Raw genomic sequence first — 20892 nt, 5'->3', positions numbered from 1 at the left:
TCTTGAGGTTTTTCACTTTTAATTCAACCAGGTAACTTTGACTTGTGGACTCCCTCTTCTCTCTGAAACTTATGAGTCGCATCCTGAAACATAAGTGGGACCTAATACCTAATAAGACTATACCACATGTAAAATAAATGTGATCATAAATCTTCATTATGTATTAACGTTAAAAAAAATAAGAGAATCTAAGTTAAAAATAAATTAAAGAGATGGAAAAGAAAATTTTATTAGCCTGATGCATCCAAATCAAACATAAGGAAAAAAAAAAACAAATCTAAGACAATGTGGAGTTAATTTTGTGTTTAATAGAAATGACTTTCAAGTTTTAGAGGACAAAATGGGATCAAAATCGAGTTCCAGGGGTAAATTGGAGCGAACTTTGAGTTTTAAGGAGTAAAGTGACGACTTTTGAGTTACAATAAGCAAAATGAGATTAAAATTAAGTTTCATATGACGTAGCTAAAAATAAGCCTTGATTATATTCCTTATATCTTCTTTCCCAATTCACGACGTTTTTCATTCTAGTTAACTAAATTTGATTATATTCCTTATATCTTCTTTCCCGATTCATGATGTTTTCCATTCCCGTTAACTAAACGTGGTATAATAAAACTCGAACCCAAGTTTTAAGTTTTTTAACCCCTCCCCCACCCACCATCCAAAAAAAAATGAAAAAATCAAGACAACCTAAGCGGCCCCTGAACTCAAACCCCATCCCCACCAAAAACAAAAAAAAAAAAACAAAAAACAAAACAAAACAAAACCCCCCACCCACCCCAACCCTCTTGAATTCAGAATAATACTTGGTTGCTCAATAAGTATGAATTTTAACTCAAAATTGTTCATTGCCGATTCATTGAATTTTATGTTTATGATATAAACCGTTCATCGTATAAACCACCAAATAAAGATAGACACTACAAAAAATCAATTAAAACTAAGGTCATTTAGTCATGGAACTGTATAAAGATGATAGAATTAGTAAAAGTATTACGAACCATCTATGTATTTGCTATAATAGATTGACTAAACGACTTTAATTTTAATTGATTTTTTGTAGAGACGATCTTTACAGAGTGATTTATAATATGAACCGTTCTGAGCATAAATACAAAACTTTGTGATTCGAACACGAAAATTTTTGAATAGAAATTCATATTCATCCTTAAGTAGCTAAAGCATTGTTCTTGAATCCTCCTTCCCAACACCTAGCAATTTATTTCAATCTCTTTATTGGGAAACTGCCCTCTGTGACCATTCCTCTCTATGAACCCAATACTTAATTCATTGGGCTTAGTGTTAGGCTCAATTCCATTTAAAGGCTCTAAGACTTTAAGGTTTGGTAATGCATAACTTCCAACAAGAAGTAGGTACTAATTTTTCTTTACAACTGCCAACTCCAACTGCTCGCTTTATCACTCATTTACTTGATTGCATCCGACACATTTTGCAAATGCGAAAAATACTATTTGAACCAACTATAAAATCAGACGCATATTACCTTGCTGATCACCAACAGAAATACATTACGTACCTACATATATAGCAGAATGACGAGAGTGCCAGCAATATACATTACTCTCGCATTTAGCCTCTTTCTCTATGGCACCGAGTGCAACATCTCATTCTCCACAAATGGAGCTACAAGCAACTCATACAACAAGTTCATAAAAGCACTGCGAGCCCAACTCACAAATGGAGCGACCACAAGCATCTTTATGTCGGGGATTGTGCTGAGCTGAAGTACTTGCCGAAAGGGATTGGAAGATTAACAAATCTAAGAAGACTAGATGCGTGCCCTGTTGGCGGTGGTAAAGACGACGATGAAGCGTTCAAATTGGGAGATTTGAGAAACTTAGACCAACTTCAGGGGGGACTTGAAATAGATATTGATGGGGATGTGGAAGTTGCTGTGGGTGAGGGTGAGAAAGCATCACCCCTGCGGAACAAACAACTTATTGAATGTTTTATGTATATTTCATATCTGAAACCATTACAGATGCAACTTATATGGGAGAACCGAAAGCAACATAATGATGACCTCCAACATAATGATGACCTCCAACATAATGATCTCCAATCCCACTAATCTTAATCTATTATCTACTTTTAATAATGACACATCCAATACCATTACAGATGCAACATATATGGGAGAACCGAAAGCAACATAATGATGACCTCCAACATAATGATCTCCAATCCCACTAATCTTAATCTATTATCTACTTTTAATAATGACACATCCAATACTCCCCCTCAAGCTGGATCCAAAAGGTTGATAGATCCAAGCTTGCCAAGAAGAAGCTGAAACTGATGAGAGGCCAATGATTTTGTGAATAGGTCCGCAAGTTGATCCGAGCTCCTTACAAAATGCGTTTGGATAACCTGAGATTGAACTTGTGTACGAACATAGTGACAATCGACTTCAATGTGCTTGGTTCTCTCATGAAAAACTGGGTTGGAAGCAATGTGCATTGCAGCCTGATTGTCACAGAAAAGGGACATGGATTGATGATTGAAAACACCTAAGTCACACAGTAAACCTTTGAGCCAGATTAGTTCACACGCAGTAGATGCCATTGCCCGATATTCTGCCTCAGCACTGGATCTTGCAACGACAGTTTGTTTTTTGCTTTTCCATGAGACAAGGTTGCCTCCCACAAACATGCAAAATCCTGTTGTAGACTTACGATCAATGGAATTGCCAGCCCAATCTGCATCACAATAACCTGTAATCTGAGTGCTTGCATTTTTCTTCATGATTATACCACGTCCCACAGAACCTTTTAGATACCGAAGTATCCTTTTGACTAGGTTAAAGTGCTCCATCGTGGGAGAGTGCATAAATTGGCTAACAATACTGACAGCATAGGTAATGTCGGGCCTTGTGATGGTCAGGTATATCAACTTACCAACCAACCGCTGATAATAACTTATGTTTGGAAGAGATTGACCCTCTAAGCTGACCTTAAGTTTAATGTCAAGAGGTGTAGGGACCGGTTTAGCATCACTCATGTTTGCTTCCTTAAGGAGATCCAGAACATATTTGCGCTGGTTAAGGAAGAAGCCCTTGTGAGATGTAGCCATTTCGATGCCAAGGAAGTATCTCAGAACACCAAGATCTTTTATTGCAAAGCGTTGCTGAAGGGAGTGCTTGAGTTCTTTGATTTCTTCAGGGTTATCTCCGGTGATGATCAAGTCATCAACATACACAAGAACAACCAATGTACCAGCGGTGCCTGAGCGTACAAATAAAGAGGAGTCCGCATTGCTTCTTCCAAAACCAACACTGATAAGGACTAAACTGAGCTTAGCATACCAGGCTCTCGGTGATTGTTTAAGACCATAAATTGATTTGTGCAGTTTACACACAACATCCTGTTTATGACTTTGAGAGTGACCCGGTGGTAATCTCATGTAGACGTCTTCTTCAAGCTCACCATGTAAGAAGGCGTTTTTTACATCCATTTGATACATAGGCCATCCTTTGTTGACAGCCACAGACAAGAGTACGCGCACTGTGTTCATCTTTGCAACGGGGGCAAAGGTTTCCTTGTAATCCACATCAAATGTTTGAGTGAAGTCACGGGCCACTAATCGTGCCTTGTGTCTTTCAATAGACCCATCCGAGTTGAATTTAATCTTGTATATCCACCTGCAGCCTACTATCTTCTTTCCTTTGGGCAGTGGCACAATGCTCCAGGTTTTATGTTGATCGAGTGCATGCAGTTCATCCTACATTGCTTGCTGCCACACTTGGGATTGGTTAGCTTCTTGAAATGATTGAGGCTCTTCATGCGCAGATATATTACTCAAATAGGCAGTGTAATTATGTGACAACTTTTGATAAGAACAGTAGTTGGATAAGGGGTGCTTGAGCTTGTACGTAACAAAGTCTTGCAGTCTTGCTGGTGGGTGCCTCTCACGAGTTGGATTTTGTCGAGGTATGGTAGGAAGAGACTCTTCTGAAGGTTCTTCAGGACCAATACTACGTAGAGTTTCATCTTCTACAGACATGTTGCTGTCGTCATATGAATCCGGTTGATTTGGAGCCATAAGATCCATTGTGTGAGTTTGATCACCCGCATTGTTGAGTATCTCAGTCCTTGGCAGTGGAAACATGTCCAAGATAATCTCCCCCTGACTTGTACTATCCAGAGACTTACTGTAATAAGAGTTAGTTTCATGAAATTGAACATCCTTTGAAACAATTAGTCTCTTAAGTTGTGGATTATAACACTTATACCCTTTTTGTGTGGACGAGTAGCCAAGGAAAATGCATTTAGTTGCCCTAGGATCAAGTTTGTCTCGATGTAATGACTGAACATGAACAAAACAGATGCATCCAAAGACTTTAAGGTGAGACAAGTCCACCTTTCTGTTCTTGACTATCTCCATTGGGGATTTGAACCCCAAAACCCTACTAGGTAATCTGTTGATCAGGTAAGCTGCTGTCATGACGCTTTGAGACCAAAAACGTTTTGGTACATTCATTTGTAACATCAATGCCCTAGTTTTTTCAAGGAGATCTCGGTTTTTTCTCTCGGCAACACCATTTTGATGGGGTGTGCCAACACAGCTAGTTTGATGTATGATGCCATTGTTGCTCAAATATTGAGTCATGACTTGAGACATGTATTCTGTGCCATTATCAGACCTTAGGGTTTTGATTTGAGAAGAAAAATGATTTTTGACAAGGTTGTGAAAGTCCTTAAACACTTCCATCACCTCATTTTTTGATTTTAATAAATATAACCAGGTGGCTCTTGAATAATCATCAACAAAAGTTATGAAATATTTATAACCATCAAAAGATTCATTTGTTGGTCCCCATATATCAGAGTGTACAAGCTCAAAAAGATGAGAAACTCTAGACATCGAAGACCCTAGAGGTAGTCTTGTTGCCTTTGACAAATGACAAGTTTCACAGTGGGTTGATTCTTTGCCTAAGTCAGGAAATAAAGTGGATAAGATAGGTTGAGATGGATGAGCTAGTCGTTGGTGCCACAAGGTGGAAGCTTGAATGGAGGTATGGATGGACTTTGACTTGGCATGGAACCCACAGGAAGAGCTTTTTGATATGTAATAGAGACCATCAAGGTAAAACCCCTCACCAATCGTCCTCTTGGTTATACAATCCTGAAAAATGACAGTTTTTGGTGAAAAAATGGCCAAACAATTTAAGGAATTTGTGATTCTTCCCACTGAGAGAAGTTGAAATGGAAATGATGGGACATATAGGGCCACAGACTCTATTTGATCAGATATCAGGTGGATTTTTCCCTTTCCTACAATCCTTGCACCTTCACCATTAGCAACAGATACATGTGAAGGATTATGTAGTTTCTCAAATCTATGTAACTTTGACATTTGATTAGTCATATGGTCTGTGGCACCAGAATCTACAACCCAAAAATCATGTAACTCATTTATTTTAAGAGCAGTTTGGAAAGCAGTTATGATACCTTTCAAGTCTGTCTGAGGTACATAATCAGCATCAGCTAAAAAACCTGCAAATTTGCCCATCAATGCAGTAGTACTTCCATCTTCATGATCAACCGATCCATCCTCTTTTCCCTTCTTTTGTTGGAGATACGCTGCGAACTCATTTAAAAGGATGGCAGGATTTGCAGTGAACTGTTGATAGGTATCAACATTGTTGATAGATGAAGATGTTGCAGTGTTGGCACGAGGGTGTGCTCGACTTGTCTTTGGTGCGGATTTATCCTTCATGAAGTCAGGTTTGAGTTCTGGATGTAGGATCCAGCACTTGTCTCTCACATGCCCGATGTTGTCACAATGTAGGCACTTTAAATGAGAGTTTTTTCCTTTATATCTTTTTTCATTTGTCAGGTAAGCCCTAGCTTCTGTCACGTTGGTTTTTATACCATTGTTCATGACTTTTCTCCTTACTTCCTCACGTTGGATAGTTGCACAGATACTAGTGAAGGATGGTAGCTCCGAGTTCATGAGAATATGACTTCTCAAATCCTCATATTCTGAGCTCAAGCTAGACAATAATTGAAAAATTTTATCTTCTTCAGTTCTTTTAAGGAGCACAGAGAGATCAGTTGTGTGAGGTCTGTACACATCTAACTCATTCCACATGCTTCTTAAAGAACCAAGATGTTGAACAAAGCTTTTACCTTCTTGCTGTATGTTGGAGATATCCTTCTTGAGTTGAAAGATGCGAGCTGCATTGTTTTGATTTCCATACATCTCCTTCACGGTGGTCCAAAGGATGAGAGACGACTCGGAATAGCTGAAGATTTCAGCAATATTACTTTCCATAGAATTTAACAACCATGACATGACCAGTTGATCTTTACATAGCCACCCTCCATATTCTGGAGAAGAAGCATCTGGTGCAGGTTGACTGCCATTGATGAAACCGAGTTTGGATCTTCCACCGAGAGCAAGACTAACAGCCCTTGCCTATGGCAAATAATTAAACTCATTCAATAATACTGAACTGAGTCGTTAGTTTGGATTGATATCCATTTCAGAAGTGCTTCCAGATGAAGAAGCAATGATACTTCCATCTGCCATTGTTTTTTGAAAAATAAACACAGCAGATTCGATATACAGAACTGGCTCAGGATGATGCCCGCTCTGATACCATATTGAATGTTTTATGTATATTTCATATCTGAAACCATTACAGATGCAACTTATATGGGAGAACCGAAAGCAACATAATTATGACCTCCAACATAATGATCTCCAATCCCACTAATCTTAATCTATTATCTACTTTTAATAATGACACATCCAATACCATTACAGATGCAACATATATGGGAGAACCGAAAGCAACATAATGATGACCTCCAACATAATGATGACCTCCAACATAATGATCTCCAATCCCACTAATCTTAATCTATTATCTACTTTTAATAATGACACATCCAATACAACTCTTACGTTTGGGTGTAAGTTTTGTTAATTATGGAACAAGTGTAGAAATATTGAATTTCTTACGACCGCATCCAAATTTGGAATCTTTAGATATTATAAGGCATAATGGAAGCACTGCCCCTAACTGGATCATGTCATTAAACAATTTGAGATTTCTTTGCCTTGAGGAATGGAATGAATATGAAGTTTTACCTCCTTTGGGAAAATTGCCATCCCTCGAAACACTAACCCTTTGGCGTATGAATGGAGTGAAAAAGGTTGGAGTTGAGTTTCTGGGAATAGAAAAGGAAACGTCATCAGCATCATCATGCATTATATTCCCAAAATTGAAAGTACTCGAATTTTGGAACATGTATGAGTGGGAAGCGTGGAAAGGAGTGGAAGAGTGAAAGGAAGAGGATTCTCATATTACCAAAATGCCATGCCTTTCTTCTTTACAGATTGGGTACTGCCCTCAGCGAAAAAGATTGCCAGACTTCTTGCTAAAAACACCACTGCGGAAACTTTCCATCGTAGAGTGTGGCAGCCTTGCACCAGGTTACCAAAAAGGCAAAGCAAAGGAGTGGCCTAAGATTTCTCACATGCCCAACATCAGAATCATCTGATTTTGATGATGATGGTGAAGGCATAGTCGAGGCAGAGGATGTTGTTGAGTTACTTGAGAGGCCTTCCACTTCTAGTGAGAGGGTGAAGGCATAGTCGAAGCAGAGGATGTTGTTTAGTTGCATGAGAGGCCTTCCACTTCTAGTAATTAACCTCTTTTCTATTTATTTACCAACTCACTCTTCATTTTACATCAATCCAACTTGACAAGATTCCAACTAGACAAGCATAACTGCATATATAATGTTTCAAGGGACTTGTAACTCGGTTAAGACCATATTCCAGGTCCCGAGCACGATTCCTCCTCTCCCAATGTTATGATTTGCAATGCTCTAGTTTTATTTTACTTTTAAAATCTCTGGATTTTAGACTATAAGCAACTTTAAACCCAAAATTATATGCAAGAAAGTAATAGTTTATGCTCACAAAATTTTGCAGACAGGGTGTACAAAGAATGCTGCCTGAAGTAAACCGAAACCATTACATTGGAGCTGACTTTGGCCGGGTGCAAAAATCATCAAAAAGGAAGAGTGCAGAAACAGGTAATCTCGAAATTAATTGGGGTGTTTAGTTTATGCATGCATGTTTCGTTGACCTTTTGTATTTTTTGTTAATCCTACCCGCTTGACTGTTGCGAGTGCTGCTAATGGACGCAGGGCTAACACATTTTCTCTTTAGAGGAAGTGAGATGGAAAGGGAGAGAAGCCTGCATGCATTACTAGAACCGGTGGTTGGCTGCTACATTACAGATTTCAGCAGAATGGTCATTTCCTTTGCTTTCGGGGAGAATGAAGATCGTCTGGACATAGGCATATCAAAAGCGTGTGTGTGTAGTATAATGCAAAGTGATCCAGACTTGTATGAGGTCTTCAGTTGAAGTCAGAACAATATTTCTTAGAAAAGTGTTGTTGAACGACTAGAATATTATTCACTGGACCTGCAGAGTACAGTGCAAATTTTATGTAAATACTAAACAAATTAGTAAAGTTTGGCAGATTAAACGCAAACAACTGAGATATTTGAATATAAACTGTATTATGAAATAGTGCTAATCAAATACAGCTAAATTTGCCTCAATATCATCAAATATGCATAAACCCAGGGAAGGAAATAATTCAAATAGAATTGAGATAACCTTTTGCATGTTTGAACATGCGAAGAATATTATGAGTTCTAGCATCCCAAACTCGAACCATGCCATCTTCTAATCTAGAAATCAAATAATTTCCAGAAATGCCATATGCTAAGCAAGTAAAAACTTAGCTGTTCAAAAGTCAAAAGTACAAAGTTCAAGTTAAATGTGTTTTGCTCATTCAAAATTGTTGACTCTAATAATTACAAAACCTACGTGGCGCGCAGGCCGAATAACTAACAAGCTAACTACGTCCTTCGGTTGAATGTGGGGCGTGCCAACTCATCGGCCGAGGAGTAAAATTCGTTGATGTTGCGTTAAGCGCGTTGTTGACTTCTTTATCTTGCGACTGCGACCGAGGAAGGAACACTCTCGGTCTATGGGTTCTAGAGCCTGAAGACAAGGCTGCTAGTTCTGCGAAGTTCACAAATCGTCGGCGCCTGATTCGGTCACTGTGATTACGAATCACATTCGTAAGAGTATAAGCACATCGAATCGACACCAGACTATATGGACACAAGCACTCAAAGGTGATGTAGGTCTTGATGGTGAATGTAGTTCGGCCGTCAGAATGCCGAACTCTGAAACTCACTTGTGAGTATCCAATCATAAAATCACTCGGCGTCCGGCATGCCGAATAACGAACTCGTGACACCTTGCTTCGCCAAGAGAGCTAACAAGGTGACCTCTGCCAACAAGGATTCGAAAACCCTTCTCGGCCGAGACTTAGATAGGTAACCAGTCGGCCTCGACGCAGTGTTGTTTATCCAAACTGAAGGTGCGCTTCGGTCGGCTGATTCTACGGCGACAGTGCTGTTTATCCAAACTGAAGGTGTTCACCGGGTGCCTCCACAGTGCTGTTTATCCAAACTGAAGGTGTGTTGGCGGAAGAGAAAAGGAAAAAATCTCAAGATGTATGAGAGGCTTTGCGCATGGCAATTGTATGTTGAATCGAAGGTCTTCTGCATCGCATGATTTCTTGTATTTATAGCCCCCATTCCTTGAGACTGAATCGCACCCTTATTTGGACTAGGAGTCCTTGTCTCGTTCCAACTTTACTTCGAACAAACCTACCCCCACTAGGACTTTGAATTTTTCCCTCTTCCGAGGCTTCATTCTCTGCCGGCAGGGAATCCAGGTTGCACTAGGACTTCCTCGACCCTTTCTGTCCAACTGGACTACTCCTTCTTAGGATAGGACTCGACCGACCCTGTTAACCGGCCCGGAATTTATCACTCGGCCCATAGTATTTGACACAGCCTTGGGCCGAGCACAACCTTCTGCTCGGCCCAACAACATTATTTCGGGCCCAAACAAAAATATACCAAAATGAATGTTCCTTGATTCAGTTCGCCAGAATGCAAGGCCTGTCATAACTAAAGGTAGAATGCAGGGTTCTTAAAACGTGCAACAATCTTTGGCAATTATACTTTAAAAAACGAAAAATACACAGTTAAAAATTAGAGAAGTGTTAACTGAAGAAAACTCATCTGAATAACAAAGAAAATTGCAAACTGGAATATAGTCGGGAAAACAATATTTCTCAATAATCTCCGACTTCCTACGCTCCAAACCTAAGAAATGTACACCCAAATCAAAACTGTAATACACATGCAGTTTCAAGAATGCATTGCTTTTTTGTTTATTGGAGACGCATAAGAATGCATCAGTACATAATAGGGCCATAGGCAAAAGACATGTAATGGATATTGAGGAACTTATAAGAATACATGCTACGAAAAAACAAGAAGTTAAAGAAAATGATTCGGAAAAATAACCTCCCACAAGTAGATATTCCCCGACGAGCCTCCGCCAGCAATCTATGTGCCTTCGCTGTTCGCAGCAAGCGGATTGATCGGTTCTTTTGGAAAGCTCTAGACATGAACTTGCGGCTGCACATCAAAACTCCCAAAATTCAATAAAATTGCAAGAATTCCCAAAATTCAATAAAAATGCAGACTTTTATCAATTGAGGCAATTCATCAAACATGTTGTGTGCATAAGAAAGGAGGTGATCTTACCTTGGACCAAGGCCAGGACAGAGCCAGAGGAGGAAGAAGACTCGCGAAGCTGAGAGGAGGCGAGGAACCGTTCGCCTACGCAGATGAGGCCGTGAGGCGGAGAGGCGCAGAGCTTGTAGCGGAGCTGCTTGACGCCCGTGCGGAGGTCCCAACAGCCAATGTTGGCTTCGACTGACATGACAGAATTAAGATTCATTGCAGAGGTGGATGTCATCTTTATTTATTCTCACCTCTTTTTCTGTTCAAAGATGGCGCAAACTTACAATCCCTACATTATCTGATAAAAGTTAGCAATTAATTCATTTTTTAATTTTTTATTAATAATTTGATCCACGCAACATTTATGAGATTTTAATTACGACAAAATCGTAACTCAAATGAGCCAGTTCATTATTTAACAATACCACTACAAGACACATCACAATTTGCTAAGTTTAACACAATTGCAAAAAAAAATTGAAGGCTTAGGCATTGCCAAATTGGATAAATACGTGTGTTCTTCTTATACGTCTGAAAATAAGTTTTCATTTTTGTTGTTCTAATTATTTTAATGTAAAATATCACCAGCATAAGTTATATATTTAACAATAGGATGCAAAGCAATATATAAAGCAATCTTCAAGGTGATAAAATGTAATCGCCTCATAACGTATTGTATTTTTTGAAATCAGGGATGTGGAGTTCTTGGATTTGGGTTTTTGTCTTTTTTTATTTATTTTTATAAATCTTAATAAGAAAGAGGAGAAAGCGTAGGTGAATGATAGAAAGAGGGAGGAGGGGACTGTGGCCTTCAACGGGAGGAAGTGCCGTCAAATTTGGATGGGATTCATCTGGAAAAGAAAAAGAAGAAATTGTAAGAGATCAAATAGCCCTCTAACCAATTGATATGGTTCTCAATTTCTATATATTTAATTACAAGTTGTAAAATAAAACTCACATTTTATTTTTTATATAAACATACAAAAAGTCAGTATGCATTGCTCATTATCTTTTTTGTAAAAGAAGTCGTGCATGATAAAAACATATGTTTAATTTACGATCGTTACTCACTTAGCATTATAGTTTTTTTTTTTTTTAAATTTATTTCTAAGTAAAAAGTTTTAAGTTCGATTTTTGTAAATCACGAGTTAGATACGACTTGTTATAGAGTTCTCATTCCGTAACCTAGCCTAATGCCCCCTATCCCTTATTGTAAAGATATTGTTGTATTAAAAAAAAAAAAATTACGATTGTTAAAGTACAAAATTTGATTGTTTACATTCAATAATTTCCCATAAACACATAATCAACTCTTATTTTTTTAATACAAGTGAACTAGCAATATTATAATTGGAAGAAGGTATAATCACTTTAGACCAAGAAAGTAAATTTTGATTCTCACACATTTTTTTTTAGTTTTTTGCAGTCCTTTTTGTTTGTATCCATTAAATTGAACAAATTAAATATAAATAATAAATAATATTTATATAAAGATTTTTTTATTAACATCCCATATATTGATGAAGACACCTCACATTTACTTTTTAAACTAAAAATTATCTTAATACATCCCTACTTACTAACCGAAACAACCCTCACACCCACACATTTCATACACCCCACACAACCCACACCAAAATCTACCTCGAGTCTTCATCATTTCCTAAAAATAAACTTAAACCCTTTGTCTTCAGCACATAAATAGTGCGCATGGTTTTACTGCTCCAAGATTTTTGTCAATTTAGGGGAATTAAGCTCTAAATGTGAATTTGATTTTAAACTCAGAAATAGCTATTTTGCTGGCTTTTCTTAAATAAGGAATCATGAAAGGGCTATTTGATTTTGCTATTGCTGTGTCCATGTAGATTCTCGGTTCTGCAATCATGCTTGAATGAAATTGCACCACAAACCATCCTAATAAATAAATAGCAAACGTGCTTGAACATTTTTAGCAAAAGAAAAAAAAAAAGACCTCTACTACACTATCTCAAAGAAGATTTGAATATTTCAAAGTACTCCATCTCTAATGTTGCGGAATCCTTAACATTTTTTTATTAAAAAAAAAAAAACATAATCACGGCATTGTGAGTGTAGGTGTATACAAAATTATATATAATTTACAGTTGGATAGGATCTTTTTTAAGCGATTTGGGGTGTAGGGAAATAGAATGTATTCAACGATGAAATGCTAATAAAAAAATCTTTATATAATAATGCGTGAAAGATAAAAAAGCGTGAGTGTGTGAATTATTTACAAACAACAGCAACATATATGAGTATCTGGCAATTTGTCATATGACATTCGATCGGTGCCAACTGTGATATGTCTGTCAGTTTAATTAGTTTCCATTATTTCGCCTAACCTAAACTTTCTCACCCACCAAATCACAAACATTAATCCCCTAATTAAAAAATGAATTGTTAATGGCATTCAAAAAATCTTATTCTATATTTCAAACTTTTTATATTTGGAAAGAAAAATATATTTGTGAAAAAGGTAGAATGAGATTTTTGAAATGCCAATAACATTTTCCATTAAAAATTAGCATTAAAAATTTGAGGTTTTGGGTTCGAAACTTTCTGTTGGTGTAGAAGTTAGACTTGTGACTAGAAAAATGTTAAAATATATTTGTGAGTCTTATCGGCTTTCAACAAAGATGAATAATCATAATTTGCCACCAGTTATATCTTTTTAAATAATAATAATAATAATAAAAATTGGCACCCCACTTTTGTGACTTTTGTCTTTCCTCTCCACCGCAGTAAGGTATAATCTTACTCCAAGATCACCACCATAACACTAGCTCAGCTCAGCTCCTCCATTAAAGCAACTCCGAATCGAAACCAAACAATCCAAAGTCCGCTGCAATGCACGCCAAGACCGACTCCGAGGTGACCAGCCTCGCGCCGTCGTCCCCCACCAGATCCCCAGGCCGCCGCCCAGTCTACTACGTCCAGAGCCCCTCGCGCGACTCCCACGATGGAGAGAAAACCACGACGTCTTTTCAGTCCACCCCCGTCATCAGTCCCTCCGGCTCCCCTCCCCACTCCCACTCCTCCAACGGCCGCCACTCCCGCGAGTCCTCCTCCACCCGGTTCTCCGGGTCCCTCAAATCCGGATCCCGAAAGATCAACCCCAATGACGGGTCCCGCCACAACCGGAAGGGACAGAGGCCGTGGAAGGAGCAAGCCGTCATCGAAGAGGAAGGCCTTCTGGAGGGAGAAGAGGGATCCAAAGGCTTCCCACGGCGGTGCTACTTTCCAGCTTTCGTTCTCGGTTTCTTCCTCCTCTTCTCCATGTTCGCTCTGATTCTCTGGGGCGCCAGTAGGCCCATGAAGCCCAAGATCACCATGAAGGTTCGTCCGATTCGCCATTGTCGATTATCAATCTCCATTTGGAAAATTGATTATCTGGGTAGTGATTAATTCGGGTGAATTTTGTATAATTGCAGAGTGTGACGTTCGAACAGTTCAAGATTCAAGCGGGTTCGGATTCCACCGGCGTTTCCACTGATATGATCTCAGTCAATTCCACAGTGAAGTTCACATTCCGCAACACCGGCACGTTCTTCGGAATGCACGTAATGCCGAAGCCTCTAGATCTATCATACTTCCAAATCACAATCGCCTCCGGTCCAGTAAGTCCAATTTCCAATTTCAATACGTAACTTTCATAGTTTCATCCATTAAGTCATCGATTAGATCGTTAATCTCAATTGGGTTTTGCAGATTAAAAAGTTTTATCAATCGAGGAAGAGTCAAAGATCGATCAGCGTTCGGGTATTTAGCGATAAAATACCGCTGTACGGAAGCGGCGCGAGCATGAACAGCGTGACGGGGACGACGGCGCTGCCGGTGCCGCTGCAGCTGAGCTTCGTGATCCGATCCAGAGCCTACGTTTTGGGGAAGTTGGTGAAGCCGAAATTCAACCGACGGGTTGATTGTTCTGTGACTTTTGATCCCAAGAAGCTCAACGTTCCGATCAAGCTCACGAACTGCACCACTAGTTGATCGACATAGGAGGAGGAAGCACACGAAATTCGTTAAAAATTATTCTTTTTCTTTGTTTTCGTTGAAGAGGACAAGTGGTGGGACAACTCAGCGGGCAGACTCTGAGGGAGGAAAAGGAAACACGGTTTGGGACTTTTGGTCTGCCCGAGTGCCCAAGATGAATGTTGATTTTCAGGTTGTATTACTACTTACTATATTCACACATTCTCTCTCTTATTTATTTATTCATTTTTATTTTCATTTTATTGTAATTGAAAAAGTATGAAATTATTGTAATTCGTAATTTTTTTTTTCTTTTCGGTGGCTATAAGCATATGAGATCACTAATTAATTGCTTCGTAGTTTTGGTACAATATTTTATAATGAAAGAATTTAAATTGATATTAAAATATGAGGCGATAAAAAAATTTATGAAGAATCCCACTTTGAAAGAGCCTCTTTACATTTCTCCTTGTTATATATTGTATGAGAAAGTCATAAGAGGAATTCATGAATGTGAATAAAGGAAAGAATGAATGTGAATGGATAAATTAGTTCCTAGATGATTCTTGATTTTTACGATACTGAATTATGGATATTAAGGTGGTTCTTACGATTTGTTAGGGATTTGATGGAAGTGGCATCTCCTACCGCGGTGGGAGTTGTGATTTGTTAGGGATTCGATGGAAGTGGCATCTCCCTTTCAACCGCGGTGGGAGTTGTGATTTGTTGGAACTTTAATAGAGCTTGGGCCATGAGGAATATATAGGGCGTGGGCCTAGAAAACCTTGTGGGCCACGAGGAGAGTAACATTAGGCAATACATGTTGAAGTCTTCATCAAAAGTATTTTGTGATGAAGACTTTAGCATGTATTGTATATTGCATCACTTATGGAGGCAATACTTTTGATGTTTTTTGGTCTAAAATCTAACCATAGAGCCAGAACCAACCGAGCCTAGTTGTTGTGAACTTGCTCTCCTGCATATATACGAAAACAACGAAATTAAGCACGGAGGAGATAACTAAACACTAAACAGTACCGAAAAGTTATTTATATTTCTTTTAGCATTCAATATGATTTGAAAAGTTAATATATTAAAATATAAAATAATATATTAGACACATTGGTTAGAGATGTAATTTTAGTATGATGTCAAACTACCACGTAGATCATCAAGTTGAAATTTAGTGTTCAATATTTGATGTCTCATTTGGAGATTCTCTTACCCTCTCTTAATTTTTCCAACTTACAATTTTAATTTGAAAAAGCCCTTAGTATGAATGTTACATAGTATGAAAACGTTACCCTTTTATTTGATATAAACCTTATGTAAGTTTGGGCTTGAAAATTAACCCGATTCATAATATTTTTAGTAATCATGTCACTTTCAGTATTCGTATCGTGTTTTTTTTTTTCATTAAAAAGGATTAGTTACTGGATTTATTATCACTTTTTGGGAGGTTGAAAAGACTCGTAAAGATATTTCAATTTCTATTGTATGATTCACTAGCATTAGAAATTGAACTCGAACCATGTTATGTGAAATACGGACTACGAACTCGCATCATTTTTGGGCTTGGAAAATAATTACTAATTATGTTGGGTAAGAAGAGACTGTACGTGTCCAATCCTTCTCGACATGAGCCCGACCCGACCCGACCCATGAACACCTTCATTGAGTTGTAAGATCATGTCAAATGTCAACCCACATGAATTATCATTATTATTACTTAGTATTACAATCTAGTGATATTCTTTTTTATTTGTAAGTGAGAGGTTTTAGGTTCGAATCTTATTGAAGGTAAATTCAATATCAAATTAAATTTTTCATTGTGTGACTTAACCGAACTTCTCTTTCTTTTATTCGTTATCAGGCCCGATAAAATTGGACCCAAGCTATTAGAGCAAGAGTAAAATTTGTGGGATTTACCAAACAAGCCCACAAATAAGAAGCCTGATAACAAATGAGGACAAGCGGTGAAAAATAAAGATGGAATCTTCCCACGGCCAGCGAGCCAGTTGTGCCTTTCACACAAGCAATAAGCAACCTCTCTCTCTCTCTCTCTCTCTCTCCATTTCTGTCCCATCGGAGAAAGGAACTCTCTCCTTATCTCTCTAAAACTCTCTGACTCTCTTTCTCTAGAACCTCAATAGATATGGCTGTTCCCCAGCACCATTTCCAACAGCACTACCCACCCCAACAACAGCAGCAACAATCCAAGTCTTTCAGGTAATTATTTCATCAATTTCGTCTAATATTAATGACTTCTCCTTATTTATTTATTTATTTATTTTAATCTCTATTTCTTTTTCCACATTTTTGGTGTAGAAATTTGTACACAATCGACGGCCAGATGTCGCCGGCGGTGGCGTATTACGACCCCGGCAATATACACGATCACCCCCAGCAGCATCCTCCTTACGTCCCGCCCTGTAATTTCTCTTTCCTCCTCCTTTTCTTAAATTTTCTTATGCTCTGTTTGGTTGCCGAGAATCTGTAACATTGCCAAGCCATAAAGTTTGGATTTTTGAAATCCAGTGCTCCAATTTCCAGAGGGTTTTAGATAAAAATGGTCACTTTAGCGTCATTTCCGTGTTTTCGCTGCGAATTTGATCTGAATTTATCAAAATTTAATAACTTAATTGCTTAAAGTTCAAGACTTTAATTATTCCGTGACATTTTTGTCCCTTATCTTTTCCTAGATTTTCTTAGCAACCAAACAGAGCCTTGATTATTTGATCTTGAGCTTGTGGAACATTACCTGAAATAAGTGGTGTCTTCTTTTTAGTTCATGTAGTAGGATTCGCGCCCGGTCCGGTGGCTGCAACGGATGGCAGCGATAATGGCGCCGATTTGCAATGTCATTACGGGTTCGAATCCAAAAGGAAAAAGCTAAAGGAACAGAATTTCCTGGAGAACAACTCACAAATATCGTCCATTGATTTCCTGCAACCGCAATCGGTCTCCACAGGCTTGGGTTTGTCACTTGACAATACTCGAATGGCTTCTACAGGGGACTCATCGTTGCTGTCACTTATCAGTGATGACATTGATCATGAGCTACAACGACAGGATGCTGAGATTGATAGATTCCTCAAGGCCCAGGTCTTGTTTCTTGGAAAAGACCTTATCTTCTTGTTGCTTTGTTGAATGTTTTGTAGGAACTTTTTTAGATGCTTACTTAATCTGCTGATGATCAATGCTCTTACATTTTTGTATATGTTTGTATGTAGAGTGGTATTATGTCATTGTTTTGATGATCATGCCATTTTTGTTGAGTTTATGTACGGGTTTGAACTACTAATAATTTTTTTTATCGCAGATTCTTGGATTTCGTTTAGGATGATTTTCATCTATAAAATCCATGATTTGATTTTCATCTATAATAGGTTGTTGAGTTTAGTAGCAGTTCGGTTAACTGGCTAAGTAGTATTTCAACGATTCTTATACCCAAAAACTAGAAAATCAACATTTCTAGTGTAGCACAAAATTATATGAGTCTATTATCCCTTTGCCTTATTTGAAATGGTCATTGATATTTATATACAGATTGTGTCCACGTTATTTACCATTACTTAAATGCTTTGGTATGTTCGAGGCCATTATGATTAGAGAATAGAGATGGCACTGCGTGTCATTTAGTTCAGTTCAAGATGTTAACCCAAAATATTATCAACTTCCCAAATCACATGACACATAACATATAATGTTTGCATCCAATCATGATTCAATATCTATGACTAAAATACGTGCCATTTGTTACTAAATTTATGGCACATGTTTTAATAGTAAAATGCTTCATCCGGCGGACTATAATCTGATAAATTTTGATTCCTACTCTTCACAACTATGGATACAATCTAAATGTGAACTGTATTTAGTGAATTGGAGTCATTACTTAAACAATGAGAGGCCAAGCCCTAATAAAATGAACTAGATTTTGCAAACTCGGATAATGTTCTTAAGTATTCCATTTTGATGGAGGATCCTTGCGGCTTAAGGCTGTAGAAGTGGTGGTGTGAGGAAAGTGTGGTTTGTAAATTTGTGGTTAAGTCTTCTTTTGCTAGTTAGATTCCTTGGGGGACCAGACTATGATTTCCTATTTGATCCCTTTGAATTCTTCACCCTTAGTAGAAGTGTGTAGTGGTACCGGGTGGATGGTTTACATGCCCTTAGCCATTCTGGAGGAGCTGTTGAGAATTGTATTGACAATAAATGAATTACTAAGAAATTTTCTTATTCTGGCAAATTCTGTAACTTTTTTTTTTCTTTTCTCAAGAATCTCTCTGGGGTTTTCACGTTGGGCCTTCTATTTTTGGTTTGTTGGATATTTTGTGGGTCCCAATTGCTTTTTGGTGATTGCTTTTATGTCAACGTGTTTACTTACTAGCAAGAAACAACCATTCGATAGATTCTTGAACTGATCAAACTAACTCTAATTTCTTAATTTGTAGGGTGACCGACTGCGGCAAACTATCATGGACAAGGTCCTAGCCACACAACTTCAGACCCTCTCGGCTGTGGAAGACAAAGTTCATCGGAAGCTGCAAGAGAAAGAAGCAGAAGTGGAGAGCATTAACGAGAAGAATATGGAGCTTGAAGAGCAAATGGAACAGTTGACTGTTGAAGCAGGTGCTTGGCAACAGCTAGCCAGGCGCAATGAAAACATGATCTCAGCTCTAAGGTTTAATCTTCAGCATGTATATGCTCAAAGTAGAGATAGTAAAGAAGGATGCGGTGACAGTGAGGTAGATGATACAGCTTCTTGCTGCAATGGCCGTTCGATCAATTTGGAAATGTTTTGCAAGGAGAATAATGATGGGAAAGAGATGATGACTTGCAAGGCCTGCCGAGTCAATGAAGTGTGCATGCTTCTATTACCTTGCAAGCATCTTTGCCTGTGTAAAGATTGTGAAACTAAGCTCAGCATCTGCCCTCTCTGTCAGTCCTCTAAGTTTATCGGCATGGAGGTATATTTGTAATGTGTTAAATTAGAAAGTTCTTATCTTTTAATTCAAAGCCATACATCATATAAATATCATCAAAGTCATATGCATTGTTGTTCTTATCTTTTATGTCAAAGCTATACATCATAGAAATATTATCGAAGTCGTATGCATTGTTACCCTATGAGACAGGCATTATGTGGGCATCCGAAAATAGGGATAAAGAGTAGAGAGTTTCATAGACATTAGCCATTTTTTGACATAAGTAGCATTATTCTTTAGATTCTTAAATGGGAAGTGATTTTAACACTCCCGTTGATTCTCATGTGATTTATTTCAATCCAAATGAGAAACAAAGGGAGGAGTGCAGGGGAAGAAAAAGGTTTGTGCGAAATCGCTTCCCTTCTTAATATTCCTGTACATGTTTGTTTCTATTTGAATCTGAAATACTTTGTTTTGACTTGTTGAACGAAGATCGACTGAACAATGGTAGAAGCAGAAGCATGCTACTTTCCTTCGTAATGTAAATTATTGACATGCCATTTCTATGTATCATTTGTGTCCAAAAATGCTATATTTTTTCAATCTGTTACATGCTTTTGTTGTCCTTTTAGTGCCAAACCTTGTGTGGGTGGCCAAACTTAGAAACTCAGAAGTAGAAGAGTGGTTAGCCAACCTTGAACCATCCTGAGCAGGATTGCATTACGTGGCTGCATTTTATTGGTCCGTTACTGGCATCATACATCGTAACGTAACGAAGGAGTAGTTGATTGTTCTTCTGCTTAGTTGTTAGTATTATTTAAAAGAGTTGAGGTATAAATTGGAGGCAAATTGTCTGCCTTCCTGTTTGGATGCCATTTTCCATCTTTTTTTATTTTGTGCGGTTATAGTTAAGCCACGTCAATATTTTATGTTGATTTTTTTTTATAGAGATAATAAGACAAAAAACAATAGGAATATAAAATGTTGACGTGGTTTAACGTGATCGCACAAATAAGAGGGGATAGGAAGAGCACCCAAACAGGAAGGCAGACAATCTGCCTCCTTTTGTTATGTTGCTTTCTGGCACAAGCTATTTGGTTATGCTTGGTGGACAATGCCGGATGGTTTATATATATAGCGTGCAAGGGTGTAAAACCCCAGTCGTACACTCCACCTGCTAAACCGGTTTAAGGGTGGGAATTGAGAAAATGTTGTATAAACTGGTTTAGTTAATTAATTGAAGATTAATTTGTTTTGGTTTGCTCTCAAACTTAATCAATTTGTGCATATATAAATTTTTTATATTTAA

At 38.1% G+C, this 20892-nt stretch overlaps 5 protein-coding genes and 1 pseudogene across 9 annotated transcripts; 3 read left to right on the top strand and 3 right to left on the bottom strand.

Annotated features, from left to right (window-relative positions):
- Positions 1 to 2068: 2068 nt before the first annotated feature.
- Positions 2069 to 3737, bottom strand: LOC125475492 (uncharacterized mitochondrial protein AtMg00810-like). Its single transcript, XM_048580254.1, has one exon. The coding sequence runs from the start codon at positions 3532 to 3534 to the stop codon at positions 2263 to 2265; it is 1272 nt and encodes a 423-aa protein (XP_048436211.1). The 5' UTR covers positions 3535 to 3737; the 3' UTR covers positions 2069 to 2262.
- Positions 3738 to 5002: 1265 nt separating this feature from the next.
- Positions 5003 to 6346, bottom strand: LOC125475491. The gene is made up of 2 exons (XM_048580253.1): positions 5472 to 6346; positions 5003 to 5145 (listed from the first exon to the last, which is right to left on the bottom strand). Exons 1-2 carry the CDS (start codon positions 6316 to 6318, stop codon positions 5117 to 5119), a joined length of 876 nt encoding a protein of 291 aa, XP_048436210.1. The 5' UTR covers positions 6319 to 6346; the 3' UTR covers positions 5003 to 5116.
- Positions 6347 to 6908: 562 nt separating this feature from the next.
- Positions 6909 to 8602, top strand: LOC125475494 (annotated as a pseudogene).
- Positions 7902 to 11173, bottom strand: LOC125475495. Of its 3 annotated transcripts, XR_007256852.1 has the most exons (4): positions 10684 to 11143; positions 10441 to 10554; positions 8666 to 8793; positions 7902 to 8467 (listed from the first exon to the last, which is right to left on the bottom strand). XR_007256852.1 is itself a non-coding variant. In XM_048580258.1 (3 exons), exons 1-3 carry the CDS (start codon positions 10895 to 10897, stop codon positions 8400 to 8402), a joined length of 396 nt encoding a protein of 131 aa, XP_048436215.1. In that variant the 5' UTR covers positions 10898 to 11129; the 3' UTR covers positions 7902 to 8399. The 3 variants fall into 3 exon arrangements, 2 of the variants coding, with proteins under 2 accessions (XP_048436215.1, XP_048436214.1); XM_048580258.1 differs by lacking the exon at positions 8666 to 8793 and having other exon boundaries at positions 10684 to 11129; XM_048580257.1 differs by lacking the exons at positions 7902 to 8467; positions 8666 to 8793 and adding an exon at positions 9165 to 10236 and having other exon boundaries at positions 10684 to 11173.
- Positions 11174 to 13405: 2232 nt separating this feature from the next.
- LOC103950301 lies at positions 13406 to 14967 on the top strand. Its single transcript, XM_009361494.3, has 3 exons — positions 13406 to 14019; positions 14115 to 14300; positions 14392 to 14967. The coding sequence occupies exons 1-3, from the start codon at positions 13531 to 13533 to the stop codon at positions 14671 to 14673; spliced, it is 957 nt and encodes a 318-aa protein (XP_009359769.2). The 5' UTR covers positions 13406 to 13530; the 3' UTR covers positions 14674 to 14967.
- Positions 14968 to 16678: 1711 nt separating this feature from the next.
- On the top strand, positions 16679 to 20376 carry LOC125475487 (probable BOI-related E3 ubiquitin-protein ligase 2). Of its 3 annotated transcripts, none has more exons than XM_048580246.1 (5): positions 16679 to 16884; positions 16984 to 17087; positions 17444 to 17760; positions 19110 to 19625; positions 20216 to 20376. In XM_048580246.1, exons 1-5 carry the CDS (start codon positions 16811 to 16813, stop codon positions 20258 to 20260), a joined length of 1056 nt encoding a protein of 351 aa, XP_048436203.1. In that variant the 5' UTR covers positions 16679 to 16810; the 3' UTR covers positions 20261 to 20376. The 3 variants fall into 3 exon arrangements, with proteins under 3 accessions (XP_048436203.1, XP_048436205.1, XP_048436204.1); XM_048580248.1 differs by lacking the exon at positions 20216 to 20376 and adding an exon at positions 20076 to 20209 and having other exon boundaries at positions 16680 to 16884; XM_048580247.1 differs by lacking the exon at positions 20216 to 20376 and having other exon boundaries at positions 16680 to 16884; positions 19110 to 19705.
- Positions 20377 to 20892: the final 516 nt, after the last annotated feature.

Source organism: the organism of the source record quoted next, unplaced genomic scaffold (assembly GCF_019419815.1).
Source record: "Pyrus x bretschneideri cultivar Hongxiangsu unplaced genomic scaffold, Pyrus_bretschneideri_v1 Contig15, whole genome shotgun sequence".
Lineage (NCBI taxonomy): Eukaryota > Viridiplantae > Streptophyta > Magnoliopsida > Rosales > Rosaceae > Pyrus > Pyrus x bretschneideri.
The sequence above is the reverse complement of the archived record's forward strand: the minus strand, read 5'-3'. Positions and strand labels throughout refer to the sequence as shown.

Excerpts from the sequence above, each read along its gene's own strand:
- LOC125475492 (XM_048580254.1), bottom strand. The coding sequence starts at position 3,534 with ATGAACACAGTGCGCGTACTCTTGTCTGTGGCTGTCAACAAAGGATGG.
- LOC125475491 (XM_048580253.1), bottom strand. The coding sequence starts at position 6,318 with ATGTCATGGTTGTTAAATTCTATGGAAAGTAATATTGCTGAAATCTTC. Across the intron at positions 5,146-5,471 it reads ACCTCAGACAGACTTGAAAG|GATTGTATAACCAAGAGGAC; the intron begins GTATCATAACTG and ends GTCATTTTTCAG.
- LOC103950301 (XM_009361494.3), top strand. The coding sequence starts at position 13,531 with ATGCACGCCAAGACCGACTCCGAGGTGACCAGCCTCGCGCCGTCGTCC. Across the intron at positions 14,020-14,114 it reads AGCCCAAGATCACCATGAAG|AGTGTGACGTTCGAACAGTT; the intron begins GTTCGTCCGATT and ends GTATAATTGCAG. Across the intron at positions 14,301-14,391 it reads TCACAATCGCCTCCGGTCCA|ATTAAAAAGTTTTATCAATC; the intron begins GTAAGTCCAATT and ends TGGGTTTTGCAG.
- LOC125475487 (XM_048580246.1), top strand. The coding sequence starts at position 16,811 with ATGGCTGTTCCCCAGCACCATTTCCAACAGCACTACCCACCCCAACAA. Across the intron at positions 16,885-16,983 it reads CAACAATCCAAGTCTTTCAG|AAATTTGTACACAATCGACG; the intron begins GTAATTATTTCA and ends TTTTTGGTGTAG. Across the intron at positions 19,626-20,215 it reads CTAAGTTTATCGGCATGGAG|TGCCAAACCTTGTGTGGGTG; the intron begins GTATATTTGTAA and ends TTGTCCTTTTAG.
- LOC125475495 (XM_048580257.1), bottom strand. The coding sequence starts at position 10,897 with ATGACATCCACCTCTGCAATGAATCTTAATTCTGTCATGTCAGTCGAA. Across the intron at positions 10,555-10,683 it reads TGTCCTGGCCTTGGTCCAAG|CCGCAAGTTCATGTCTAGAG; the intron begins GTAAGATCACCT and ends TTTGATGTGCAG. Across the intron at positions 10,237-10,440 it reads GGAATATCTACTTGTGGGAG|GTTTGGAGCGTAGGAAGTCG; the intron begins GTTATTTTTCCG and ends TACATTTCTTAG.